Genomic DNA, 14,567 nt, shown 5'->3' on the forward strand with positions numbered 1-14,567 from the left:
AATATCCAGAATTTTCTACTTGTCTCGTAAGTGGTATAACCGTGAAGAAATCCACTCTCTGCGATTTTAGATGTTCGATATTCAATAGAGAGAACTTGCCCTTTCGCATTAGTGTTTTCTCCGGAATAATCTTTACATCCTAGAGCATAGATACTGTTGCACTGATTGAAACGTTTCATTTAATGGAGCAGAGAACATAATTTCGACTTCTCTTTTGGGTTCAGGACCTGCCATAATTAATCTGTTTTTCAGTGAATTTGTAGCCCCATCTTGATCTTGTTGCCCTACCAGGGGCCATTACTTGGCGTAACGATAAAAACTCGGGCTGGTAAGAATGAAAAATGTGGGTTAAGTCCAAGAACGGCCAATTTGTATGAAAATAAATGTATCATGCGTGTTTAACGCAACTATAGGACTACAAATATTTTTATAAGAGGAATAATGGAACTGATGTTTGAAATCATTTGCCCTAGTTGATTTAGGACAAATACAATGTCTTAAAAATGAAGGGGGTTTTCACTTTTCAGTCTACCACACAGATCTTAGCTCCACCATACATGGGTACCAGCTCAAAATTGATGTCAATACAAGGGTGGGCATCGGTGTTTAGGTGAAGGTGTTTAAAATTTTGAATTGTTATAGGTCTGCTGTGTAACTCAGAATTCTAAGGTGGATTGCCCCCTTTTACGATAACAGAAGGATGGTGGCAAAGAACCACTTAACGTCCAGACACTCATTATTTTGGGGCGATTGAAGAACAATCTAGCTTAAGGACGAAAAATCACACTCATTATGATGAAGCGAGAGAACTTACCAGTAAACTATGGCAAAGAACCTCGAGGAAAATAGAAAGAGAATCGAGTGAAAGCACCTATAAGTTGTGGCAAAAAAAAAAATCTCTTCAACAATAAAGTCAAGGTATGCGTGGAAAGGTTATCCTTGACTAAATATATCCTTTATTAAGCAAAAAAGGTTTATCTTCAAGCAGTTCTATGCAAAATAATCCTTCACTAAGCAAAAAATTTTGCTTTTAAGCAGTTTATGCTAAAATTTCTCTCCCAATTCCCAGACAATAAAAATGTGGTCCTTCTAACATCTTGCACTCACTTTTAAGCAAGTCTTTTTGACATGAAGCAGATTTTAAAACCGTTATAAGAAAGAAACGAGAAATCCAAACTCACCTCCCACTTGCTGTATTAACTAAGATGACTTCCTTGAAAAGCACATCTTCTAGTTCCTTGCTGGGTGGAAAGTTAGGATGCCTCAATTTCAAGTAAAATCAGGCACAGTGCCTTCTGGATGAAAAATCAAGAACCAGTGGCTGTATCCATTTCTGTAACCCCATCAATTACCTTGAACAAAACACGTAATTTCCTAGTGCATGATGTTTTCTTGTCGTTTTTGGTGGTTGTACCACTGATATGGACAATGCCTTTCGGGATTTTACCCATGAGGTCAAAAAGAGGTACAGTTAAGTTTGATCGAGTCATCTCTTCCAAAACTGGAGGTGCTTGCATGTATAGATTCTCTCCACGGTATGTAACACTTGCTTTGGACATATGCAGCTTAGGGTATTCTTCAAGGAGTTCAATGAACTGTTTCCATAGAATCAAAATCAAGATAAGCATCAAATAAAGGAAAACCCAAGGTAAAGGTTACCTGACCCGACATAGTATTTAATGAAATAATTTGTGAAAAACCGCCTCTTTAGCCATAAGAACCCCAAAGTAAAGTAGGGTAAAAACAAGATAAGGAATAACTTTTCAGTTACAAGAACCAAATAATTGCATTTTTGCCTATGATTTTCTCAGTTCAGAAAAGAGAGTAAATGGAAGCATAGACTTATTACATGCCAAAGAGACTTAAACAGTAGCACTTTCATAACAAGGAACTTATCAACATGAAGAAGACTCGGTATTCTTTAATATGGTACTTTACTGTACTTATTGTCAATGCTATACTTTTATCCAGCAAAAAAAAAAAAAAACTTTCTTTTGGCAATTTAGCCAAAACCTAGTTATCATACAGTTTTTTGCTGCCAAACATTTATATATCATAAATATTAATTTTCATGGTTCCAGGACAAGGAGATGCCCAACAGACATGCATGCCTGTGCCCAAGTTGCATAGGCTGATTATAAAAGACACAAATTTGAATATTGTGAATGAAATGCAAGGCAAGTATTTATTTTCCTCCAGCTAGATACAGCCTCAGAATCTTGATGATAGTAAACAAAAGTATTAAATTCACCAATCCAAGCCAGAATTGCATACAGCCTATACTATCTGGTGGACAATGCAAAGTTGATACTAAAATAACACTCATCTTGAGCAACTCAGGATGAAAACGAAAATTTTAATTTCCTACCTTGATCAATCTAACCCCACGGAAAGAAACATCTTGAGAAAATCAGGATGAAAACGAAAATTTTAATTTCCTACCTTGTTCAATCAAACCCCACAAAAAAAGAAACACCAAAATAGACATGCTGTATCTATGAACCAAGTCAATGATATGCTCAAGGAAAGATGATACAGGAATACACAAACCTTCTGAAGGGTAGTTGTAGTGTCTAGCTCAAGAAGAACGCCTGGACCACAGACAGGGCAATCTTTGTCCCTGACAAACTCAGTCACCTTGGTATGGAGGCCCTCAAGACCATTATACCTGCAACAATGCCAAATAGTTAGAATGCATGACATAAAAACACTGTTGTGCTATGTGCAGCATCAACCAAAAGGAGCTACTGTACATGAGTTCACATCTCCGCCCCATAATGCCCCACAGCACATCCCCGCCGTGTATTGGGAACATCTCCCGATGATAGTACCAGAGTCGATAATGTCATCATCGGGAGATGTTCCCAATATATGGCAGGGATGTACTGTGGGGCGGAGATGTGATACTATTATTATGTTCTCTTAAAAATTTGATGATTAAAAAATCAAGGTTAAATGAGCATTCACTTGGATAGTTTTTTCACTGTGAATACTTGTTTCCAAGTAGCATCTTGTATCATTTTTCCCCCACCCCCATCTTCTTTTGTTTCTTTTCCTTCTTCTTCATTGCTGCTTCTATGCAAAAGAGCAAATACCTTGTATCACAAAACTGTGATTTCCACAACATAACTATTTGTCAGCTAGAATATTGCAAAATGCTCTTTCAGGCCCTTTGGTCAAGATTCCTTTTTCTTGCGAATGGGAATGTACAATATCAATGCAACACATTTACAGTGAAGATAATTAAACAGAAATACGAGTTCAAACACTAAGATGTAAGAAAACAACTATTTCAAATCCTCACATAACAAACAACTGACAAACTCAGGTCCTTCCAAACTAAGTGTTGTAACATCGGTGGTGCTCTTATTGTTGATGAGTGCACAAATCTGGTCCTTTTAATCCAGGGTTTTGTGTCCACAAAGCAGGTAATAAGCTGTATATAAGTGATTGGCAATGAAATTTTGACTTGCAAAACACATAAATCAACAAGTAGTGAAATCCATTTCCTTCCAAATTTGGTGTTGTAAAATAAAGTGGTGACCTTACCATTGATGAGTGCAATCATCTTTTTTCGTCATTTGTTAATCTAGGGTTTCATGTCAGAGAACAGGTACTAAGATAACTGTTTAAACAGCTCAATGATCTTCAGTGAAATGTTTTTTTGATGAATGAATGATCTTCAGTGAAATGAGTGTTATTACTTGCAAAAACATAAATATTTTCTCCTTATTCTGATTATTGATAGTAGCACGGGCTGATATGCATATAAGAGATATTGTTGGCAGATATTTCACACTGGAACAGTGCCAAATCAATACTGCATTTAGACAAGTTTCCTAGAAGATGAGCAGAAAAAGAAAAGGAAAAGACTCACGATAGATAATTGGATAGTGTTTTGCTACATGATGTTGCAATCTTCAAGGTTTCCAGTGCACATGCAGCTGATATAATTGCATTTGTAGAAGCAATAGCAGGAATAATATTCTTGACAACACCCTGCAAAACATTTGGAGAGATATCTGATTATGTTTCAAATACAGAATGTAAACTATTCCATAAATACGAATAGGGTTCAATTGGTACATTTACATTATTACAAAAAGCCATCACCCATTGTTGGTTCCAACCATATGGGGGGGCCATGGAAGGGATGGAATGGATATGGACCTAATCTTTGGCACTTCTTGCACGAAGTGGCCGTTCTCAGAACCCGTGTTCTCACTCGTCAGCCCAAGAATTTACATTGCACTAAAGAATGATCCCTAATCATGTGACTACAAACACAAAGAAATTGTGGAAGTGAAATCATCAGTGGCAATGGAGAGTATCTTAGAAGATACTCAACTAAACTAAACTCAACCTTAATCTCAACTATTTGGGATTGGCTACACAAACTCTGTTCCACCATTGTGCTCCATCAAGAGCCACGTTTTTGTCAATTTCGAAGTTCTTAAATCATTTCATTTCATAGCACTTCAGCCCACATTTCTTTGGTCATCTTATTGCACTTTTAAAGCCTTCTACTTGCACCAAGTTACTCCTCACTGGCCATCTTAATTGACTTTCGCATCATGTCAGCAATTGGGGCTACTCCTAAGTCATCTCAAATATACTTCTTTCTAATTTTATCCTTTCTAGTTGATCCACCCATCTCAGCTACACAAGCTTTTCTGGATGTGTTGCTTCTTGATTGACCAACATTCTTTTCCATATAACACTGCTGATCTTATGGTTGTCATGTAAAATTTTTAGTCTCATTGGCATGCATTGGCCACATAAGACACTAGATGCACCTCTCTACTCCAACCACTCATTTGATTGCCCAACCCTTTGCAGATATGTTTTGAGAAGAATTTGCAACTGATGACCTGATGAAAAGGAAATTTCCAACTGAAACTAGTAGTCAATTTGAGTCAACCAATAGCCCCTTGACAGTAAAAAATATTGACACAATCAAGGTTCAAAATATCGATACGCCGGTAAGGGCGTATCAGGCGAATCAATACTGTGTTTTATTGCTTTTTTTTATTTTTTTTTTGCAACTGGTTCAGGGGGAAGGTTTAGGGCTCCTCCACCCCCTGAACCGGTCAGACCCCTGATACACCCACTGTAGGGGCATATCAGAGGGGTCCCGGAATGATACGTATCGACCGATACACCTGAAAACAACAAAATGTTATGGAAGCTAAAACAAACAAGGATGCAACTTCGGCATGCCCAACACAAAATTGCATAGGCTGGGGCTAAATTTTGGGATTTAGGCTAGGAGTAGGCCTGGAACTTCAGGTTTTGCCATCAGGCAGGTCAGGCTTTGCCCAAATATCATGTAACCCAAACTAAAACTGAAGCCAACCCAGCCCAGCCTAGGCTCTACCCAATACAAACCTAGCTCCCTCCCTCCATGTATATTGCATATTTATATCATATATGATATACAATATCAAAGGATAATCTCATCGAATGTGCAATTTGTTAAAATATAGCCATATGCACTATACAAATATCCAATATATAAATATTGCTTGATTTTCCCTAAACTTCAACAAGGTTCATCAACATTACAATTTCTTCAAGATAGACATGTTTCATACCTCCAAAGTGTGGTGGGATATAGGCAAGGATATGCTAGGGCATTCCCTTATTTGAAGATCCATAATTTAACAATGGATATGGCACTAACAGAATGGAGTGGCAGAATAGAACTCATGTAGCCAACCCCATGTAGTTGCAACAAGGCTTAGTTGGGTTGAGTTGTCTCGTTGCATACCTAGTTAGTAGGAGATTAAAATCTTATCTACAAGATGTAGAGATGGAATAGTTGTACCAAATCTGGTGAGAAAGAGCTCTAGGCCCGATAGGCCTCTGCCCAAGCCTGGGCTAAATTTGTTAAATTAATGGCTCAGGCCAGGCTTGGGTTGGCCTTAAACTAGATCCAGCCTTATAATGCTCCAATATGGTAACTAACATGAAGGGCCTATTCGTTTCCTCTTAACTCTTATCTCTTAAGAGGAATCTTTTAACTTTAAGAGAAAAATGGTTATTCACTTCCTCTTATCTCCTATTTCTTAAAGTGCAATCAATCAACTTTTTGTTTTCCAATAATACCCCCAAAAAGACAAACAAAAACTCTCATATATGGGGTCAAAATGGATATTTGATAATTTTCAGAATTCAGAACAACATTCTCTGCATTCAAATTTCAGAGGAAAGAAAAGTTCACCAATACCAATATACCTCTTAATGTAATTATTGCAGTTTCAGATGTCAGACTTCAGAGCAAATGAACATGCCCGAATACAACTCTACATTTCCTTAAGATCTCAGAATGGAATACAAGAAGTGGCTCCAATAGAAGATTAAATGAGAAAGTAGAATAAGATAGTTTGGTTACTTACAAAGAAGACCATCTAGAGACCAGTAAAAAGAAGTGACCTGTTACAAACTTAAGGGGCGAGAAGAGCTAGGGGCAGACCGAAAAGGATATGGGTTGAACTGTTGAAGTAGTAAGAAATTATTAAGTGCTCATAATTTAACATTGGATATAGCACCAAACAGAACAGAATGGTGAAACAGGACTTATGTAGCTGACCCCATATAGTTGGGACAAGGATTTAAGTCCCACTGACAACGATGACTTCTATACCTAATTTTTGAAGATAAGGGGCAGTTTGATAACAGCTGAAGTGGTTGAACTGAATGACATATTGTTTGTCTATTAGTGGATAGAATAATTAAATAATCAAACATTTGAGACTATGGTAATCAACCCAGCTTCAGTTTGGGCCATTAAGAAGCTCATAGAAAATGAAAAAAAAAAAAAAAACGTTATCACCCAATGTTGGTCCTAGCTATCTGGGGTCTTGGGAGGAGTGGACTGGAAACGGTCCAAAGTCATTAAGGTGAGCAATTTCATCGGTTATCAAATGGGCCCTAAGTGTCATTTCACAATGCTTATATCTTGCCAATTTAATTGAACTTCTAACTTACGACAGATCTTCACAATGCTCAATCTTTTATACAATGAAAATCTGATCTGTTAAAACACACTATTCTACATTCTTGCAAATACATATGATACAAGTGTTATTGCTACCAAGTACACTCTAGAACAGTATCTAGTGTCCTATCAGGTAAATATTGTGTCCAACACTGGTATGCTACATGTGCAGGTATCCAGGTACCATAGGGCCAGCCTGCCCATGTTGCACCCCTAGTTTCAAGATGTAGTTAGAAATGTTTCGCTTTGGATAAATGGATCTTCCAGAAAGCTTTTGTACCTGAGGATTTTAAGAAAAGGCATGTAGATACCTGAGTTAGAGAATAGGTGACACCTGGAATTCCAAAAAGCTCAGCTCTTTTGACAGCCTGTCAAGAATATCAGAAAGTGCGAGTAAAACACCAGGAAAAAAATAAAACTTCCACAACAATATCACCTAATAAATGTAATAACCTCTGAGTAAACCCACTGCATATGTTCTGGGTCATCTGCATCAAAAGGTTTTCCGCCATGCACCTGCAAGTGATACATCTTAAAAAAACTGAAGGAAGACTCAAACTGCTAGAGAGAAAAACACAGCGAAGTATTGTGCATTACCTCATCCCATTTAATTAAGTGTGCATATTCAATACAATGAGCAGCTGTTCTAGGTGTTTCTGCCAGCGTGCATAGAGGAAACTTTACTTGAGGGGGGAAAAGCCAGATGGTACACTCAAAGCATGGTGTGACACCCGGCATTATAACCCTAGCATGGCCCTTAAAACCCTCGGTCCCACCATCTACCATGGGTTTGATAGTTTCTTCACACGGATTGTCTTCAGCATCATATTCTAAATTTCCAAAAAACAGAAGAGCATACTACATAAAATCAATAACAAGATAAAGAAGCCAATGACAACTCTAGAATAATTGATACTGAATGCAACAAACATAGGAGACAAAGTAAAATTGATCAAAAACATATAAGTAAATAGGTGAAAAATAATTCAGCATAAACAAATCACACAATATGCAACACTCTAATAAATATTGAAAATATATCTTATATAAAAAATTAAAATACACAATAGTAGCAAAGATTACTTGGAGCATCCGTTCTCTCTCTTATTAATTCAAAGCAAGAATCCCTCACAAAAAGACATCAAATTCTAGAAATGAAAGAAGAACAAAAAAATTACTCACTGGCGGGGTGTTTTCTTTTTTTTTTTTTTTTTTTTTTTTTTTTGAAAAGAGGCAAGGTAAAGTTTATTATGATGAAAAGATAATCATACAAGAACGAGGGAAACTGCAAGCCAGTTCTCCCCCAAAGGATATGATCATAACTCCCACAGACTAACTGAGTTAAGCATCATAAACAAGTTCTGATTACAAAATTCGGGGATGATAGAAAGCCAGGAAGCAAATCTGGCCACAATACACTGGATTAACACCTCTGGTTCTTTCTTCTCTTTTCTGAAGACCCTGTCATTGACGGGGTATTTATAAGAAGAGGACTAGGGGAGAAAATGAAAATTTAACCATTTCACAAATCAAAATGCATTACAACAAAAAGCCATTCCACAGAGCTCATTATTATATCATCTATTTTTTGGAATACCGGTGCCCATGTTATTTATTTCTGCTATTATCACAATTCTTTTCTTTAATAAATACCTTACTGTTAATTCATGAAAATACACACACTAAGACTTCATATGGATCCGCTAGAACATCAAATAAATGAATGGGCATAGAACAGAAGAAATTGACTTTAAGATAAAATAGAACTCAAGATTAGAAGAAATAGCACCAACGATATTGGATTAAACAAAACTAACAAAATGGAGATAATTTTCATGTATAAATTGGAAGAGGAAATAGACTTCTAACCAAAAGGGAAGTAAAAGGAAACCAACCTAGAAAACTACAAGCCACATCATTGATGTAGCTACGAGCCTCAATTGAATCAAGACCAAGGGCAATAATATTAAATTTATTATAAAACTCAAGATCTTTATCTTGGATGCGGCAAAAATGAGGCACAATGTCAACTCCACTAACTCTTTCCATGACACGCTGAGCTGCCACTTCAGCCTTTGGCTTTCCAACATCTTGAAGCCTGCCATATAATTTCTATCATTAAAGGCACAAGTTGAAATGAAACACATGAGATACACATGGAACAGAAGCCCAGATATGCTAAATTGAAGAATATATAGCTTAACAAAGGATGAGGTTTTGACTAACAATATCTAGGAGAAAACTAGCCAATATGGTTAAGGAAATGATAGCACTTAGCTGGAAAATTTGACATCTGAAGCATCAAAACAAACAAATATTACGGAAGCATTAGCATAGAAGCCAACCTTAGCCAAATAAGGAGTAGCATGAATATTAATGAAATTACCAGTACTTAAGATAATATTAATGTCATAGATTAGATTTGTTGCTCAAGAATATTGATAGATGGATATTTCTCCAGGATTTAAGCAACTTGTTTATTGATGAAAAAGAATTTGTATCAACACAAGAAATAGATGCTGTTCCTATAGGCAGCTAGTGGTTCAGTACAATCCAAGAAGGATCAGAAGTACCATTTTGAGATCAGAATTGTAGCATCTTTAATTATTACTTGCATAATAGAATAAATATAAAAAAAAAAAAAAGAAGGAAAAGGAAGATGATAGGACAAAGGTATAATCTCTTTGTTTCACTAGTTTTATAGAAAAATAATGCCATTTTGCAAAGACAAGTATGCTTACATTCATAGATGGGGACAAAGAAAAAGTTCGCTGAAAAATAAATAAATTAGTATCTAGCTCTTTAAGCAACCTCTAGTGGAAAATTTAGAAGAAAGGGAAGCTTCTAAAGAACCTAATGCAACCTACGCTAGCCACCACTCACCTCCAATCTCTCCTTTTGATGATGGCCCTAATAAGATAGATATTGTGTTTACAGGCCAACATGCATAAGCCCATTGAAATAGCACTAAAGTCAACAGCTAGGATTATGTCCATGAACTGTGCTTGTAGGTTATCATGAGCTTCAAGGCCATCCTGCACATGCTAGTATGCTGTTTGTCCATATTGCTATCAAGAGTACTTTCCCAATTCTTGAGCTCCAATGGGATGGTCAGACTAGTTTATAATAGAACCCCACTTTCCATCTTGTATTATTTAATATAAATTCTGCATTTTTAATTGCATAATAAAAAGGAAAAGAGAAGAAAGGAAACAAGCCTTTTTGTTTCAATAATGTATTGCAAACAGACCTAATTCAACAAAACCTTATGTTCCTTATCCTAATCATATTGGTACGCAACAAAAACTCTGTTTTGCATTCCACTCTATCCAGGTTCATAAATTTATTAAATTGTGAGTTCTTGATCTTTTCTGACTACTTCAAAGTTCAAACTACGTCCCTTTTGGCCTTACCCTATTTCATCTATAACCCCTAGTTTACACCTTATCACTCCTTACCAGTGCAATAATTAGCTTTCTATGCACATAGCCAAACTATGTTTCTCTTACATTCCCAAAAATGCATCCATATTTAATCCTTCATTACTAGTCCTGCCCCTCATTTCCACAAACATTTTATCGGCACATTGCTTCTTGTTTGCATAACAGTCAACCGCATACAGATATTCTAGCATTATAGCAGCCATCTTGTAAAATTCACCTTTCGCATTTTATGGACATGGTGCTTCTAGCCTTATTAGCGTCTTTCTTGTAAAATTAACCATTCAATCTGATTGTCTGTTCCATCGTTTCATTCCTTCCAAGCCTACATCAACATTATCCCAACATTGGATACATTAGAATTTTATCCAAGTGTCCAATCCAATAGGAACAACCATAGTAGAAGTAGGGACAAGAGAACACCATATGGATGGAGACAGGAAATTAGGCTTCAACCACAAATCACAATGGCCTTAAGAAACAACTGATCCATGTACTCCCCACTTGAGGATCCTTGGCCACATTCTCCAGTCTCAACCAATTCGAATGAAGATACCTTGGTTGAGACAAGAGAGATACTAGTGAATTTACTCACCAATCATCAAGAGGGTCACAGACAGGTTGATTCCATAACTGCTTGGGCATAAAGAATCTTATAGTAGTCTTGGATAAGCGCCTTTTAGTTGGTTCCAAACTTACAATATGAAACAAGCTTTAGAAGTCAAGAGATAAAGGAGAAGACACACACTAGATATCTTCAAAAATTGGGCACTCATTACTTGGAACAAAGTCGGCTTTTGGAACCCATTAAATGGTTTGCCTTTTACCCTTCCACCAAGTACCAAACCTTCCTTCACCTCACTGTTATCATAATGTCAGTTCCAGTCCCATATTTTTCTAGAATGACCAATCCTTCATAATTTCCCATTCTCCTACCAAATTCCAAAGCCATTTAAGAAGAAGTGCCCAGGTCATTACCATAAGTAATCTAACCTTGGAATCTCAACCAATCATCCTCAGCTCAATTGAGTCAATTCCACAGAAAGTCAACTTTTTCTTTCCAATGTCTCCTACAGATGCTGCAATTTTGGAGTAAAAATTGAATATGGGAATATTAGATCAGGAAATTCTTATTAATATTGCTTACTTCCGCTGGAAGAGGTTTTTTTTTTCATTTGAGCAAGTTCAGCAATTCAAAAACAAGGGGAGAAAACAAATCAATCAGCACTTTCTAAAACGATTCAAACCTCACAATAACATTACAAACAGAACCCCAACACATGGTTGGGGCTTGGGAATGTAAGAAACATGAGAGCATTGTTAAAACTAACAAACATTGTAGTGGCTACATATCTGGTAATTCAATACGGCTAACTACTCAACTCAAAGATAATAGATACAACTTAAATGTGTTCTTGAACTCTGATAATCCAATATATCACCAAATGATATAATAACAATTTTCACTTGAACTGTGAATTCCATATCTATCATCATATAAAAAATAAAGAAATGAAAAGAAAATTAGATTGAGATTTTAGTGATATAAGCACCATGTCCACATCCTACTTTCAGTCAGGAAATTACTAAGGCACATTTTGCTAGCATTTCACCAATAACATCATGGCTAGGTCACACCAACACACTTTTAATGTTGACTATATTGCCCCAAAAATGAATAAAGTAAATGCAAAAAATATGTGCAAGATAAAAAAAATGAATCAAACAAACAAATTTAAAGAGATTTATCTTGTTGCACTAGATGGTTCAAAAGTACCAAATTTGCATCACCATCAAGTGATTTCTTTAAAAGCTTTAGTTTGTAGAAACAAATTAATCCAACAATGGCAGAAACATATTATTTTCTAAGCCCCGCTACCAGTGGGTGGCTCAACCTCTTGCCTCATCAACTTGGTAAACTTGAAACCAATACCGGAAGTTTGATCCTCATAAAAAGCAGAGACAACTCATTGCCATATTCGAGTTCTTTTTGTTCACTTTAATTCTTTTTGGATAGAGAACTAATCATCATTTCTTTTCTTTTTCTTTTTTGGAGATGATACAGAATAATTGTATTAAGTCATTAGAATGTGTGTGTGTGTGTTTCTGCCAATCAAAAAGAGAGTGTGCATGCCTCTGTGTGTGTGTGTGTGTGTGTGTGTGAGAGAGAGAGAGAGTGCACAACTGCATTCAGGTGATCATGATTATTGGATTTCTTCTTTTGGGTTAGTAGAGTCTATTGTTAAGCTTTTTTCCTAACTTATTCATAGATTTGAAGAATTATATTTCTTCTTCCACAAGATTTCTGGTATACACATTACCAACCAAAACAAACAGAGAATATCACAAACTTGGTCAGAGGGGAGACCATCTAAAATCTTGACACCTGAAAGCACAGCTAAACGAAGCATACAGAGAAGTTAATTTTTCAAAGATCTAATGCAATAATAAAAGATTCAGATAAGGCATTGAACTCTTGAAGTTTGACCAAAGGGTTTTGCCAGAGGGAAGAGCATTGCATATGCAATCCTGGATACGGTCATAATTCTTATGAGCAGCATTTCAGCCAAGAAGCATGAGCAATATCTTAATACATTAATATGGCATGACTGCGAGCAAAATTAACTGAGTTATTATAATATTTCCACATTACTTGGGGGTCTCGTTACCCACTTGACCAATGGCGAAATATAAAGGCTTACCGATCAATATATTAATGACTCAATTCCCTGTTTTGTTTTTATTCAGAACATTTAACAGCGAACACCTAAATTAGTTCTGTTTTTTTTTTTTTTTTTTATCGGTAGTTCTGATTTTTTCTATCAACACTACAGCACTAGTATTGCAGAGCTCACATCTGAATAAGGAAAAAAGCAAATAACTATCCGAAAAATGAGCAAAATAGTTGATTCTAACAACAGAAAACTCTAAACAAGTTTGGTACTGAACTGTGAAGAAAAAACACCTGAATAGGAATTGACGATTTAGGTTGGAGACCTCAATTCGGTCCATGTCTATGACTTCAAGGTTTCGAAAACCCATCAAAGCCAAGTCTTTAAGCAGTTCGCAGCCCAGCCCGCCTGCGCCAACAACTAAGACCTTCGCATATTCTTGAAGATCGTCTCTTAACTGCCACGTGAACCAAAAAACCCAAAACCATACACACAGAGAAATACCAGTTTATTCCCAAAAGAACCGTCCATTCTCTCATGCAAAAAATGAACACCACCGGTTTGTGGAAATGCGTATTGTTCTGATAATGTTGAACACCTACTGAGCGATAGGTTACACACCTCGGTGCCTGGGTCGAAGTTCGGACCGACAAGGTTGCCGGGCCTCAAGAGGAGCTTGTCAAGGTCCCTCCATCTGCTGCTCGCTTGCGACACAGGGTCGGCCATCGCAACCCCTGCTGTTCTTGCAGACGGGCCAAATAAACAAGAACACCCGGCTTTACCGGTGGAGAGATGCAAGCCAATCAGGAGTTCTTAGCTTCACTTCCACGCTTTGGAGATAGGTGTAGTGTGTAGACCCCGAGAATGTGCCGGCAGGCTCGTTGGTAAGGTCTCTGGCAGGTTGTGGCAGATGCTTGGAATCGAATCCCAGCCTTCACCAGGGTCTGGAGACCGGACCGGATTATAGGTTTACGGGACGGTCTACGGTCTGTGTAGCCCCAGGAACCAAAAGCAGACCCCCGTGTCTCCGACCGGCAGACCCAAAGGCGCAAACAATCTATATTATTGTTATTATTATAAAATTTTTTTATTAAAATTATCATTTTTTATTAAAGAAATGATATAAAAGTCATTAAATATAGTTTTAATACCACATTTAATGGCAATTATAATGGTCATGTTTGTGTATTTAATCCATCTCTAAATACGGGGTTGAAACTGTAATTTCAATTATTACTTTCTACCTTATTTATTAAGTCTTATACTTAAGGTATTGATGGAGGATGATTTGACCCGACCCTTGAGACAATGACACATGGACCTGACTCAGCACGAGCAACAGCTCAACACCACAGTCTGATTGCGACTAAGTAATGAGCCTGCAGGACAGTTCCCTACGTCATAGCTCGCTATAGGGGGAGCTCGCTACAACGTGAGCTCGAGGTCCCCCAAGCT

The 14,567-nt window shown here is 37.0% G+C and overlaps 1 protein-coding gene across 1 annotated transcript; it reads right to left on the bottom strand.

Annotated features, from left to right (window-relative positions):
- Nucleotides 1-939: 939 nt before the first annotated feature.
- Nucleotides 940-14,160, bottom strand: ECR1 (E1 C-terminal related 1). The gene is made up of 9 exons (XM_088960849.1): nucleotides 13,734-14,160; nucleotides 13,406-13,569; nucleotides 8,896-9,098; nucleotides 7,598-7,830; nucleotides 7,454-7,516; nucleotides 7,312-7,368; nucleotides 3,878-3,999; nucleotides 2,551-2,668; nucleotides 940-1,595 (listed from the first exon to the last, which is right to left on the bottom strand). The coding sequence occupies exons 1-9, from the start codon at nucleotides 13,836-13,838 to the stop codon at nucleotides 1,308-1,310; spliced, it is 1,353 nt and encodes a 450-aa protein (XP_088816975.1). The 5' UTR covers nucleotides 13,839-14,160; the 3' UTR covers nucleotides 940-1,307.
- Nucleotides 14,161-14,567: the final 407 nt, after the last annotated feature.

Source organism: Nelumbo lutea, chromosome 1 (assembly GCF_056320005.1).
Source record: "Nelumbo lutea isolate HS-2025 chromosome 1, American lotus-T2T, whole genome shotgun sequence".
Lineage (NCBI taxonomy): Eukaryota > Viridiplantae > Streptophyta > Magnoliopsida > Proteales > Nelumbonaceae > Nelumbo > Nelumbo lutea.